This window comes from Xiphophorus maculatus, chromosome 7 (genome assembly GCF_002775205.1).
Source record: "Xiphophorus maculatus strain JP 163 A chromosome 7, X_maculatus-5.0-male, whole genome shotgun sequence".
Taxonomy (NCBI): Eukaryota; Metazoa; Chordata; class Actinopteri; order Cyprinodontiformes; family Poeciliidae; genus Xiphophorus; species Xiphophorus maculatus.
Genome location: NC_036449.1, coordinates 22,050,875 through 22,065,871, shown reverse-complemented (window position 1 = coordinate 22,065,871; position 14,997 = coordinate 22,050,875). Strand labels below are relative to the sequence as shown.

The following is a 14,997-nucleotide window of genomic DNA, read 5'->3' as shown; positions in this document are numbered from 1 at the left end:
AAATAAGCGTTTACTTCTTTCTACTCTTTTTCAAACAGCTAATTAGTATTTATTAGTAATTATTTTGTTCTTTGTTATGTATGCATGTTTTCTTGTTTTTAAAAACTTGTTTGAAATAAATAAATGAAAAAAATGTTTAGTGTGACAGGCCTATTTGTCATATCTTATTAAAACTATTCTTCATTACATTTTGCTACAGTTAATAGGAGACATTGTGGAAGGTCCACAGAGCCACATGGTTGCAGTGCTTGGCCTAGTTAAAGTCCAGACCTGCATCTCAATTATAAGTCTGATCACAGATCAATCTGACTGAGCTTGAACTCTTTTTGCAAAGACTGAACAAACTCTAGATGTGTGATCTTTCTCCCACTTCACTTATTGCTCAATCAATAATCAATCTGATTTAGATCTGATCGGCTCTCACCTCCAGGTCCAGCAGGCAGATCGACTCCGGCGCGTTGGTGTCCAGCTTGGACGTTTCCAGCGTCAGCCTGGGAAACAGCTGCTGCAGCCAGTCGCGCATGGGCGGCCTCTGGTCCAGCAGCGTCCACTGCAGCCCCAGCCAGCTCAGATGCTGCAGGTCCCCGCCGTGCAGCAAGATGGAGCCTAAGAACAGAAGAAGTTATCACTCTACAGGAAGACCATTTCTTCTGGATGCTTTGATCCTGGAGGCAGATTTTAAAGGTTTGTACCCGAGTCCCACTTGGCCAGTTTGGAGAGCTCTGGACCCAGAGAGCTGAGCGAGTGAATGTCGTCGTTGGCGATAAACGAGGACGCGGAGGAAGCCTGCGGACCCCAGAGGAGCTCAAACAGAGACTCCTGACCGATACGGTTCCCAAACGCCTCCACCACCTGCACACAAACACAGTCACTACCACCAGGGGGCGCACACAGCTCCCACTGCGAAATTCAAGAGTGTTTCCAGCACCAAACTTTGGAGAAAAAAACAGTTTAATTCACTATTACATAATATCATTTATTAATGTTAGTTATAAGTTTTCTGTTAGTATTCTACATTCTATAGCAGGGACAAAGTAAACTAAACTATAACAAAATTTTACGCTTTGAAATGTCTCTGACTGGTCAGAGAACAAAACACTAATTTAACAAAAAAATAAATAAATAAATAAAAATTAAATTACAGGCTAACAAGTATTTCAATCTCACAGATCAATATATAGCTCTCTTGTGACGTCACACCTAGGAACTTTATAGCTGACAGCCATCTTGGTAGGGATCCTTAACCAACTGTCATGGCAGTTGCTGTGACAACAAGTCACATTCTCCGTCTCATACGGGCAATTCTGACAGCAGGTTTTTTTATTGATTTATTGATCGTCCAAATTGGTCCAGAGTGTCAATATACTTTATTTTTGTTAGCTCATCTATGCTTTAATGTTTGCCTACCAAGATGGCGGATCAGTGGAGCAGATCATTTCCGGTTCAGACTTGTGGGAGCTGTGTACAAGTCATTCAGCCGATAGGAATAATAAATATTTTAAAAAATAAATAAAAACTGTTCTTGCAGATTTTTGTACAACTTATTTTGGTAACTGTAGCTAGCCTAAAAAAAGAAAAATTCAATCTGATTTAACTTCAGGCGGCGAGAAAAAAAAGTCTGTCTTTTTACACTTAGTCTGAACTGGAAATAACGTTTTTAATCAAATGTTAGATTGGACTTTATTACAAAACTGTGCAACTTAAACGTAAACACTTTCAAGGACTTCACAATATTTCTGGAAATATTCATAATTAAAAACAATAATTCGCAAATAGAATGCTTTTGCACTTTTGTCTTAATGTCAGGAGTAAAATCCTGTGAAATTAAAACTTCTTTCCACATTTTTTGAAGACATACATTTGGACTTTACGATAAATCAGGACAGAAATAAGCCGACCTCTCTTATCAAAGTGGAGGCGTCGGCGCTCAGGTTCAACAGCATGTGCCCCGCCTGACTCTGCCGGTCACTGGCCAGCAGCTCCAGCAGCTGCGGCGCCGACTGGTCTCTTTTGGTCACGTTAGTCTTTGGTCTGGGAGCCTGGTGGAAAACAAAGAGAAGAAAATGTTTTCTAGCCAAGTAAGACACCAACAATTAAGTATAAAGCCCGTCTAAAAGCTTTTTATTAAAATATATGATGCCAAAATATTGTAAGTTTCTGTAAAATACAGTAAATTTGAGTAGATATGAAGAAAATATTACTATTATAATTTTATATCTTGATCATAAGCAGAATGTAGGTAAACATAGGTTCAAATCACCATTTTACTAATGCATTCAAAATATTTTAGAGATAAATATTGAACAAACTGGATCTGTTTACATTTGTTTTCCACAAATCACAAAACATAAAGAGAATAAACATAAAAAAAGGCAAAAATAAAACTAAATAAATATAGTAACTTATGTGATGTATACATAAGATATAAAAAAAGTGAGTGTTCAATATTCAATATGTAATAAAGGATCATTTCATGTTTTTTATAGCATCTGGACTGAGAGCAGCTTCATTTTAAAGTCTATAAATCCAGAAGGTTTTTGAAATTAATAGTCTTTCAGATTCACACAAAAAATTAACTAATTGCTGAAAAACACCTACCGTATTTTCTGGACTACAGAGCGCACCTCACTATAAGCCACGCCTACAAAGTTTTTTTAAAAACTGGAAACGTACATATACGAGCTGCACCGGGCTACGAGCCGCTGGAATCTCCGCCGCTCTCGGTTTTTCTTAATAAATCTGCTATTAAGGACGCAGCCCTGCGTCTCCAACGCCGAACCATGAATCCGTTCATGCGGAGTTTACGTGCAGCGACTATCGATTTGTACTGCCAGATCGATAGCCTTCAACTTAAAAGCTGCATCATATGAACTTCTTCGTGTGGTTTCCATGATGAGGGGGTATGAGTTTGAAAACATTTCTCCATCATGCCTGCTGCTAGCATGTGCTTGTGCTAAATGAAAATCAGCACTTTCTTCTTTGATTTCCAATGATTGACTTCCTGCTAAAGAGCCCCTGGTGGCCGAAGAAAAATCCAGAGAAAAGCCGAACTGGGCTGTAAGCCGCATGGTTCAAAGAGCGTGGGAACAAAGTAGCTCCTTATAGTCTGAAAAATACGGTAGGTCATTTTTAGAAGCAGTAAAGTCACAAATGGTAGCACAAAAATGTGAATAATGTGATTTTTTTTTCTTGAATAGCTACATTTAGGTAATATTTCAGATAGTTTTTAAGAATGTTACACCTAGCTCCTCTTCTAATGCTAAAATCTAATCTAAATGATACTTTAAATGGTTTATAATTGCTTGAGGTCATCTTCACGTTTTGGTCGGTACCGGAGCGACACTCGGGTACCTGGTATGCCAGCAGGTAGCAGAGCGCGGCCAGGTCGATGACGGCTCTCCAGGCGTGCTGCTGGTCCTGAGCCATTTTCAGCAGCAGCGTGGCGGCATGCAGGTACAGGTGAGCCCTCATCTCCACAAACACCTCAAAGAGTTCATCGGCAAAGCGTGCGGCGACTACGCTCAGCGCCTGCATAGCTTGGTCGAAACTGAACAAAAATTTGTTAAAGTTATTGTAAGTACTAATACTAGTTTTAACTTTATTAAACAGCAACATTCATAGACAGTTGTCTCAAGTCTGAAACATTTTATAGACTTCACTGATCCTGAGAACATATTTATTACATAACCCCATAATATTGGTCTCATGTTCTATGAAATAATTTGGAGCCAAACAACAATAACTATGACACAAGGAAATAATATTTTAGAAAAGATCAATGAACCAAGCCTTGCTAAAATGCATCAGATCCCTTCAACTTCCTCATTTTCTCACATTAGAACCACAAACGTTTCAGCTTTTTATGTGAAAGACCACCTGATTTTTATTTAGTTTCAGTATAAATGGTTTCATTTGAATTGAAAAAGAGATGCCTGTTGCAATAAGCAAAAAAATCAATCATGTTTATCAGGTAAATAATTTCCATTTGCATTATTATTGTCCCTTTTGTAACACTGGAATACAAAAGGTTTAATCTGGTTCTTTGGTCTCAATTAGCCCTCCTTCTTTAAGTTAAATTTTGTCTACCGGCACTTTTTGGTTTGTTTTGTTTCCTTTCTTTGGATATGTAAAATGTTTTCCAGTTCCAATGTCAAATGTTCAACAGAATTTAAAGTTTATTGATCTTTTATCATGCCATTACCATCATATTACTCAAAAATGATCGCAAAACAACAATATTATTGTATGTCATAATAACTTCTGAGACAATTTGAACCACTGGGCCTGACCGACCTTCTGAATGCTTCAAGGCTTGGCTGCACGCCGCTCTCAGACAGTCTGATTCGCAGCAGGCTGCAGTGCGCCAGCAGCACTTCTCTTTGGAGACGTCGACACATCTTCTCATTATTTAAAACGCTGGGCTGAGCCAGATACTCCTGAAGGAAAAAAGAACACATTTATATTTAAAGGTGACCTAATATGCTTTCCTGAACAGGTTAGGGAAGGTCTATGTGCGATACACAACAGGTTCATTACATTTTTTTTTCTGGCATTAGTTCAGTGGTTCTTAACCTGGGTTCGATCGAACCCCAGGGGTTCGATGAGTCGGTCTCAGGGGTTTGGCGGAGCCTCTGCCGCGGAGGTAAAGACACACTTGTGTAAAGTCGTGATGACAGGCCCCGCTTGGCCATCACTTGCTGCAGAGGATCATGTTTCATTGCTCAGCCAATCAGTGCTGCGGGGAATTTAGTGCGCAAAGTATCAGCGGCTGTCGTAGTTGTACATCGCATGGTTTCTTTCTTAATATTTTAATCCATACTAAATATGTCGAGCAAAAAAAGAAGAAAATGAACAGACTTTGCTCTGAAGATGCACTTGCCAAGGTGAAGCCACGCCTCTCTGAACTGGTCTCCCAAAGACAACAGCAGAAGTCACACTGATTTGCAGGTATATCATTTGTGCAATACTTTATTCTGGCCTCAAAAAAAGTATTTTGTGGATTCAAAACAACAAAAAACAAATTACATTTAAAATAAAAACAATAAAGTTATTTTTAAAAAATTTAATTCTTTGAAAAAAATCCAAATTTACTTTTAATTAGTAAAATAGTAACAAAATATTTTTGGGGGCTGAAATTCTTTTATGGGGCCGAAATATTTTTTGGGGGCCAGAATGAAGTAATACTGTAACTTGCTGTGAGTTCATGGTTTTGTTCTTTGAGCAAAGGTGACGTTCATGCACTGCTCATTTTGTGCACCAGCAAAAAAACATATACCTATGTCTTGAATTTTGAAAAAAAAATTATTTTATTTATCACTAAAGAAGGGTTCGGTGAATGGCAATATGAAACTGATGGGTTCGGTACCTCAAAAAAGGTTAAGAACCATTGCATTAGTTGTATAAAGAGTTTATAGGGTTTCTGTCACTTCAAATCCAAAAAAATCTGCTGGCCACGCCCTCAACTCAAAGTTTACACTTGCATGTGAAAATGGCTGCAAAAGAGGCAAAATTATACAGCCCAACATCTTTGAAAAGAATTAATAGAGCCCCCTGCACAGCCAACAAGAATGCAGCAATGAGCTTCTGGATGGCAGGTCAACAAGAGAACATTTGTCTTTTCCAGCAGCCATTGTACAGCACAAACAGCTGAAAACCCAGCTGACCAAAGCAAATGTGCTGGAGCGCCGCTGGGGTTTGCTGGGGTTGCTAGGTGACGGCAGTGCCTGCTCATTCGTGATGTAACATTCGGGAGGTTTTTGAAATGGCAAATTTTTCAGACACCAAAAACAGCTGCTTTTTCCTTTTAAGAGCTTAGGTTGTTTCTAGAAGTAGCTGAGACTCAGAATGACAAAAATGTGCAAAATATAAATATAGACCCCGTTTAAGCCCTCTTCTTTTGTTTTGTAAGTTGAAACAGTCTCAGGTTTTTAAACGATCCAAAAAAAACAACAGAAAATTTTAAATTATAGATGTTCCACACTAAGAAAAAGAAAAGAAAGTTAAGTCCTGACCTGTAACGTGTTCCGCTGCACGTTGTACCAGTCCAGACTGTTGCGCAGAAAGCCCTTTTTCTCAGTAGCCAGACAATGTTTGACGGCCTCATCCAGCCGACCGTCCTGGCAAAACAGCTGAACCAACTTTACATTCACCAGAGAGTCGGCCGGCCGGGCTGCCAGCTCGGCCTGGAGGAGGTCGAACAGCTGATTCCAACCCTGCTGGCCCTGACGGCTCAATAGGCGCTCCTGAACGGACACAGACAGACGTGAGAACAAGGCAGCTGTTGATGCTGGACGAGCACTTGCACAGCTGAAGGGCTATGGAGACATTTCACTAGGTAAGAGCAGCTCTGACCTTTAAGTTGAAGACTTCTGGGTTTCCAGGCAAGAGTTTTGCAGCTTTTTCCACCCAGAACTCGGCTCTGCTGTTGCAGTCTCCCTTACCAACAAACAGCTCGGCAACTTTCAGCACCAGGTCTCTCTGCACCGGGTTCAAGTCCACCGAGCGCTGCATGGAAACAGACGTTAGGCTACCTTCACACTGCACGCCTTAATGCTCACTTCTGAATTTTTTATGAAATCGGATTATTTTTTTGCCGTGGTCGTTCATATTTCCAAATATGTGCACCTTGTATGTGAGCTCCTGTGTGAACTGCAAAGTGTCACGCATGCGCACTAGGGGGCGCAATAACGACACATAAAGAGAACTCAGTGTTTTGCCAACCGCCATTAAAAAAAGAAGTAGTGCTCAGTGTGTGTGGAAGTAAACATGGATGCTGACGGTGAACCATATCTTATGATTTTGAAGTTGATATCCAACTTAACACTTATAGTAATAAGTGTTAAGTTATTACTGTCCGCCATGTTTGCTGTTTTTCTTCTTTCTTGCACTTTTCAGGTCGCGAATAGTCAGAATAATATTATGAGTACAATCTGGCTGTTCAGATTCAGATCACATTTGGAAAGATCGGATACGTATTGGTTATGCCAGTGGTCTAGGTCGAAAAAAAATCGCAGGGTTTCGCCCAGTATATTATAAGCTTGGCGGGCCACCAGGCTTTACTTGCTCACCCACGATATAGATACGTTTTTCAGCCATATTGTCCAGCCTAATTTATCAGTTTTCCCTTTAAATCTATGGCTGTTGTAAACGTTTATTTTAGTAATCGAGTAATCTATCGATTAATCAAGTAATCTAATGAAAAATTTGATAAAATATTAGTTAATACTACCATAACAGGGAGATTAATATCAATAGACCAAAATTTTCATATCTTTGCTTCACTAACAGTAGCTCATTTTTTAAGTCAATCTGGACAAAAATTTCAAACAGGTCTGAAAGTATATTCAATTTAATAATAAAAAAAGAAAAAACAGCAGGCTCACAAACCAATTTAAATCAGCCTTTGGTTACCTAGCAACCAAAGCCAGATAGAACATGAAAAAAGGACATTTAGTTCTTTGTTGTGCTAATAGCACTTAGCATTCGTCGACAAGCAACACAAATAATCATCCAGCCTGAACACAAGGCGCTAAACAGTAAAACATAATTTAATGAAGTTTCAAGGTGGATAATTTGCCTCGAGAAATGTTAGTAATCGAGGTACTTGAATCATTCAACAAGTCGCTACAGCCTAGTTAAAGCAACACAATCCTCCTACCTTGTAGCAACCGATTGCCTTGTTGATCTCTCCCTCTCTTTCATAGAGCTGTCCAAGGAATTTGTGTGCTTTGGGATCCCTCTCCTGCACTTTGAGATACTCCGATACATGCCTGGGGAGAGCATGAGATGCGTACAGTCAATACAACATCAAGGACAACAAAAGATTTTTTTTTCCCCCTACAATAAAGATGCTTACCGTTTTGCAAGTTCATATTCTTTTGCTTCAAAGTACAGTTTTGCAAATAGAAATCCTTTGACCGGCTTCTGTAGAAAAAAAGAAAAACAATATATAAACATTTATTATCTAAAAACACAGGTGTGTAATAAGCCTGGCGGGCCACCAGGCTTTCCTTGTGCCAGTACCAGGCTTAGTGTTGCATATTTACTTAAGTTTCTTTAAAATGTTTGCATTTTTGAAGACTTTACAGTTGGTGTTCAGATATTAATCTTCCAATAACACATAATTATCAAGTGATATTTTTAAAATTCCTGTCAACTTTAAACATTTTTTAACTCAAAAGTAATGCGGACCGCTGGATAAATGACTGTCCGAGCGCCCCAACCACCGGGCTTAGCAAGTTTTCTGGGGGAAACCTTGACACAGAACTGGAAATGCTACTTTAGATTGTAGCTTAAAAGTGCTAGACTGAAGTCAGTAGAGTTGGGCAGCAACTAGTTATATATACTTGAGTAGTTTTTTTGAAAAGGAAAAAAAACAACTTTTTGGAGTATTTTTACTACACTGCACTTTTTACTTTTAGTTGAGTAATTTTATTATGAAGTATTTCTACTCTCGAGTAAAATTTCTGGATTTTTTACCCACTGAATGTAAAATAAACATGTTTTAAATAAAAATTCACCAGACAGACACACCTGCAGTTTTTGTTAAAGTTTTATAAAAATTTTTATTGAAAGAAACTTGATTTGGAAAAATTTTCCTTTGTCTGACTTTGTTATTTTTTGTTACTTATATGAATTACTATCATTTTCATCTTTAAGAATACCAAAAATTCCACTTTTGAAATGTTAAATGGTTGATAATTTGATCAGTTACTCAGTAATTGAGTAGACCTTTTACTAAAATACTTTTTTATTCTTACTTGAATAATTTCTTGGATAGCTACTTTCCACTTTTACTGAAGTAAATGTATGTTGAAGTAGTACTACTCTTACATGCGTACATTTTTTGACTACTCTGAACACAGGTGCATGCTTACACACTGATGTCACATCTTTTGCTTGCACCACCTGACTCACAAAACAAACACACCCAGAGCCGCGTGCAGCTTTATTTACATGCCAAATTTGTCAAAGCTTGCATTTAGTGACTCCATATAATAAAGAGTTAATCTGGACTCATCTGATAACATACATATTTTATTGTACGCATAGTCTGATCTCCTTACGTAACCGAAGCCTCGCCGTTCAGTACTCCCTGTTCAAAATAAGCTGATGTCATTCATGCGATCGCTGTCGACCTTTAATCCATGAAGAATTACAACCGTGCCAAATTAAACCCGTCCTGAGAGTCATTTCACTAAATCTAGGAAAACCAATAATCCCTGTTCTTTTGGATTTTTATCTGTCATGAATAAGTACATGAATATTATGTGTTTTATTCTGCTTCAGGCAGACTTAGTTTGTTGTTTAGAGTCTAATCAGGACTCTTTCTGGCCTCACAAAGAGAATCTATAACTTCAGATTGATTCTGAAAAAGAAAACACAAAACTAGTCAGTCAGCTGAGAAGTAAAGATTCGTAAGCCCATAAAAATAGTAACAGTAAAGCAACACTGTAGTTTCTAACAGAAAATAATTTAAAGATTTTTATTCATATTTTAATGCATTATTTATAATCAGTTTGACACATAAGCTCTGAGACAGAAGATAGCATTATTAAATGTTGCAATGTTTTTTTTTAATTACACAAATTATTTGAGGAATCAAACCAAAATAAATCAAATAAAAATAATTCATAAAATATTCCTGTTTGAATCCATCACAATGACTTAAAAATTATATATATATATATATATATATATATATATATATATATATATATATATATATATATATATATATATATATATATATATATAAACCAATTAATTCAGAATATTCTCTGATCATTATGTGGAGAAGGGAAAACAAGACTTATTTATTTAGGTCTTAGTAGAAAATCAGCAATATCAGATATTGCTGTAATAAAAGTGTCCTTTTTAACTAATTTTATCTGTTTTAAAGTTATTAAACCCACACACAGTGTGACATCACCTCTATCCCAATTAAATAACACCCAAACAGGAAGGATAGAAGAAAATATTTGTATCCTCTTAAAAGAGCTAAAAGAGAAATGGACAGGTTAATGCTGCAGTTTATTTTAAACAGTTAAAGCACGTTTTCAATCATCATGCAGAATTTAGCTATTGTAACTATTAATACAAAGTATTTTACTCCGATGCAACTGTAGTTATAAGTATTTTGAGAATTAAAAATGAAGAGTAAAGTGACTCCAACAGGCATCCCAATACATGCAAATAAATTGCTTTGGTTTGTTCTACAGTAGATGTTAAGGAAGCAAACGTTGTTAGCTCGTCTTGATCTGGTTTACTATTTAAACGAAAAACTTGGTCAGGCCCAGTTTCGTTTCACACACCGGGATGGACTTTGGATCTGCTTTTTGCATCGTCCTGTGTGAAGCTTAACTGTGAGTAAATCGTCGTTATTTACAGCATCAATTAATATTTCAAAAAGGTCACTAAAAAAACAGTAAAGATGTCATCAATGTGATGCGTGACAAGCTGGCGCTATTTTATGAAACCTACGGGCAACCGCGCATTTCAAGGCAGGACGATAACACCGAAGTTGGTATCCGATTCGGAGAGTAAATAAAGGGCTATTACACTTATTTTACAACAGTTAGACAATGATTGCCCAGCTCGAGTTAGAAATTTGAGAGAATTGGCACACGCCAAAGCTGAACTGGACTATTTTACACTGAAATAATGAATGTTCATAAATAGGAAGTGATCTGTAAATAAAGGACTCTTAGTCAACAAGTTGTATAATGTATAACTATGATTACATTAGGCAGTCAACGTTTGAAATTTAGAGAATACGAGACTTAAAATCATTATATGTTTTACACTGTTCAATTGGAGTTTATAAAAGGTACCCCTAGTTCGTTTAAAACCAGAAAACTAGCTACTTACTTGAGCGTCGAATCAGATGCTATGTTTCTGAAGCTAACTTCTTCGCCATAAAGCCGGTTGATAGCATGTGCCGCTAGCCGGAGACGGCTAGCAGAGGTTCAACCGACAACAAACATAAACACAAACTGGTGACAAGATCGCGTAGTCAAAACTTCAAGCTGTGTTCGGATAAAATACAGCCAAGTTTGAAGCTAAACGCCGACTGACTGTCACATGCGGCTCAGACCTAGCGGGGGGAGCAGGCTAGCATGCTTAGCCGCTGGTACTACCTTACCTCTTTGAGTGAAGGAGAGGAACTCTGTACGGAGGAAACGTAGCGGTCCACTTCAGCCTTACTCCGCCTCATGGCTTCAAATGTCAGAGTCTTCTACAAGAGCTAACCTAACCACAGTTCACGAAATGTAAAAGAAACACTGACATTAACATCACGTTAACTCCCCATAGTGATAATGCGCAGTCAAATGGCAGAGCGCGTTACGTTGTCATGCGCAAACTTGAAACAGACTTTCCGACCAATCAGAGCCGAGATTGGTCTTACGCACGCTGACGCACTGTAGTTTAAAAGAGGTTTGAGATTGTAGAAGTCCAAACATAAAGTAAATAGACATTTCAGTAACCTGCACTAAATTTATGAGTGTTTCTGTTTATTAAAAAAAAAAAGAAGCAATAAAAGAGTCAGAAACATTAAACAAATACATGTTTCTGTTCCTACTTTTAAAATGTTTTATTATGAGTTCCTTGTTCAGACTTTTGCTGCTTCATGTTCATAAATTTTATTAATATTAAAAGTTCATATGTAGCATAATTATGTATCCAGCCTCTCTGGATATTTTTTTTGGTCATTTTTGCAATTCTAGTCTTGAAATATATTTAGGTCCGGACTTTGTGCCATTCTAATATGTAAATACGCCTCCATCTTCTTATATATGGACAAAAGAATAAAATCACAAAATTCTATAGGATTTTTATTTATTTGCACCACAGTTACATAAACATGCAATATATTTGATTTAGCAAATGAAAGAGTCCGTCTATTTTGTTAGAAAGAGATGGATAAATCACTGTAGACCCAAAACTAAACATATGCTTTCATCTTGCAAATTTGGACTTGATTTAGTAAAATTGTCCATACAGCAATAAGATTGAAAATACTTGCTCTATTTAGTTTTATAAATGAATAAAAAGCAGATTTTGGAGCATAAAAGTCTGCTGTTGTGTAAAAGTCAGTGGATGGATGTGGTTGTACTTACTTTGAAGTTAAAGGCAAAAAGTGTGGTTTATGGAAATTCAATTTAAGTTGATCCCAAAGGGAAATTAAATGTACTAAATATTTCATTTATTTCCATTGGAAGAAATTTTTTTTTCTTCAAAGCTGAGTGTCATCATCATAGATGTGTTATTCTACATTTAGACATAAAAAGTGGTCCGAGAATGGCTCCCAGAGGAACACCATGACAGAATTTCATCTGCCCAGATTTATAATGAACAAATAACACAATTGTCTCTGTCTTTAGCACATTTCCAGTGTATTTATAATATGATCAGCTATTTCAAACACAGCACTAACATCGAGTAAAACCAAGATAGAGTTTCTAGAAGCACTGACATTAGCAGCTATATAATTTAAAATGTAACTTAAAGAAGTAAATCTGCTTAGAAATGGCCTTTTAAACGATTTCTGTCAGAAACTTTACTTTTTAAGAAAGCATCTTTTATTTATAAAAGGTTTCAAGAACATCAGCCACATTTCTGTACACCATAAATCCATAATCCTAATTAAAAAATTATGAGAAGCTCTTAACTAGAAAATACCAGTCCACACGGATTTCAAGCTTGGGCAAATTGTGTTTATTGTGTCAGTAAAGGACTTTAAGTAGCAGTAAAGGAAAACATAAAGCATGCACTTTGGTGTGTCTTCGGAGGAAAAATACAGTACGACACAGGCGTCTTTCCATAAAACATAATCTAGTTGACACATGGTACAACATGGCAAATAAAACTACACCCAGGAGTATTTATAGTGCTGCTGCAGTTCTGCCTAACAACAACGAGTCCATTGGGTGCTTCTGCATAAAACAACTGTGGAATGTTTCTTTTTTTTTTACTAGTGAATCAAAATACGAAGAGCAAAGCCTTGCAAGGTAAAATACGACGGATAAATAATTATTTTGAAACAGAGGGCTGCTGCTTTATTTTGCAAAGCAAGTCTGAGCTGAGGAAGTAGTTAAGAGGATCGCTTTCATTCACTGGATTTACAGGCAAAAGCTCTTAACATCGAACATGACTCTCACATCCGGTCTCTGCACATGCCACAAGTTGCAACACGCGCACACAGACCCATGTGGCAGCAGTTGCTGCAACTTAAATCCTGTCACAGCGACACCCGATGTGTCCAGCACTTGTTTTCAACAGAACTGATTTTTACAAGTGGAGGTTCAGATGTTGGAGTGGACTGCACAGTCACAGGTTTCTGCTTTAGCATTATGTATCGACTAATTAAGAGTGGGTAAAAAATTGGGGATTTATTTCATTACTATAATATTTGTGATATTATTTTCATCATCAAGTTCATTTGTATCGCACTTTTCAGCAACAAAGCATTTTTCATTGCCGAATAAGAATTAGGTCACTGAATGTCCATTATGTATGACTTAATAACCAAGAATAATTAATATTAAGAAACGCTTGATAACATGTTAATCAAGTATTTATACATTTCTTATTAATTTATAAATTAATAATTAAATATTTCTTACTTTTTTCTACAATAACAACTGTCATTATGTCTCTGTGAGTATAAAACTAAGAGCTGTTGACATGTTATATGAAAAATTAAAATTAATACTGCAACGTGTCATCTAAAATACTGCGTTCAATCCAGATGCATGTTAGACAAAATCATTATCTGGAGCACAAATTCTCATTACATGGTCATTTTACCTTTCAAACTTAATACACATTTAGTTTAGTAAAACGCCTGTAACGGTTTATTGTGTTGTGTGTTAACATTTAATAAAACATATTTCTTTAGCTTGTTTTAAGTTTATGTATTGTTATTATTCTAACAGGAGGCAATTTTGGCTTCAGGTAACAGATTAAACAACCTGCCAGAACAGCTTTTCAGTCTTATTTCCACGTCTCTCTAGTTTATTAAATATAGAACATATAATGTAAATCGCAGTGAAACAAGTGAATGTATAAAGACAGAATTTATGCAAGAAGACACTTGACGAGCAAAGCTAAACCAGTTTAAGGAGGATGAAATCAAGGCACTTTGCAGGTGTGGGGCTACAGGTGAGGGGGTCATGGGGTCGGCCACCTCAGGGTTTCATCTCCTTCAGCTGCTTGACCGTCGGTTCACTTCCGTGCAGCAGCTTCGGACAGCTTCTTCAGCCGCTTTTTCAGCTCCAACGGGAACTTCTCGTAGCACTTCTTACACACCGGCTTCATGTCGAACTCCACAAACTTGTTCCTGCGGGGTGAAAACATAACCAGTTGAAGTCCCTGTAGCAATAAAGCATCTAGTGGTACAAAAACGTTGGTGGGTTTTGGCTGCTTTTTTGGCACATTCAGTAAATCTTTTGGCAAGCAATGGAATTATTGTAAAGAATTAATAAATGATAATTAAATCTTTTCATTAAAACAAGTTTTTTTCTCGTAAAATTACGTCTTTAATTCTATGACTTTTTTTGTTTTTGTAATTCAACAAAAAATAATGTAGCCTGGCTCTGATATTCCATCGTTCAACACACATGATTGAAATAAAAACCACTTTTTGACAATATTTTCTGTCATTTAAAATTTATTTTTTTAGTAAAGAAAGTTAGGAAAAAATTATTTTAAATCAAATATTGGATCTAGTCTGAAAAAAGGGGGATTTTATTTTTAAGCCACATCGCCTAGCCCTAGCACCTACAGTACATACACAGAAAAAAACTAAATCTAAGAGAAAACTAACTTATAAGTAACTTTTTAGCAAGAGATAGGAGCTTGTTTTAAGTCAAAATTTCTTAATATTGATAAAAAAGTACAATTTTCCCATGCAATAAGTAAAATAATCTGCCAATCTACTCAATATTAAGAAATTGCTGACTTAAAACAAGTTCCTTTATGTTACTGAAACGTTTA

General features: G+C 36.8%; 2 protein-coding genes across 7 annotated transcripts in view; both read right to left on the bottom strand.

Moving 5' to 3' along the window:
• The window catches only part of LOC102218559 (E3 SUMO-protein ligase RanBP2), a 33,650-nt gene extending 22,305 nt beyond the window's left edge, over positions 1-11,345 (bottom strand). The window contains exons 1-10 of the mRNA XM_023336510.1: positions 11,144-11,345; positions 7,856-7,923; positions 7,658-7,769; positions 6,352-6,504; positions 6,012-6,242; positions 4,294-4,436; positions 3,352-3,547; positions 1,899-2,039; positions 693-852; positions 425-606 (exon numbers count right to left, since the gene is read on the bottom strand). Coding sequence (XP_023192278.1) covers positions 425-606; positions 693-852; positions 1,899-2,039; positions 3,352-3,547; positions 4,294-4,436; positions 6,012-6,242; positions 6,352-6,504; positions 7,658-7,769; positions 7,856-7,923; positions 11,144-11,215 — 1,458 coding nt within the window. The 5' untranslated portion in view covers positions 11,216-11,345. The remainder of the gene's footprint in view (positions 1-424; positions 607-692; positions 853-1,898; positions 2,040-3,351; positions 3,548-4,293; positions 4,437-6,011; positions 6,243-6,351; positions 6,505-7,657; positions 7,770-7,855; positions 7,924-11,143) is intronic.
• Positions 11,346-12,694: 1,349 nt separating this feature from the next.
• Positions 12,695-14,997, bottom strand: part of LOC102236009 (LIM and senescent cell antigen-like-containing domain protein 1) — a 36,585-nt gene continuing 34,282 nt past the window's right edge. For 5 of the 6 annotated variants that reach the window (XM_023337076.1, XM_023337077.1, XM_023337074.1 and 2 more), the window contains exon 11: positions 14,254-14,341. Coding sequence is in view for 1 of the 6 variants with exons in the window: in XM_023337073.1 (XP_023192841.1) it covers positions 14,227-14,341 (115 nt within the window). In the remaining 5 variants the exon portion in view is untranslated. Of the gene's footprint in view, positions 14,342-14,997 lie in introns of all 6 variants that reach the window. The other variant, XM_023337073.1, reaches the window with a different exon arrangement.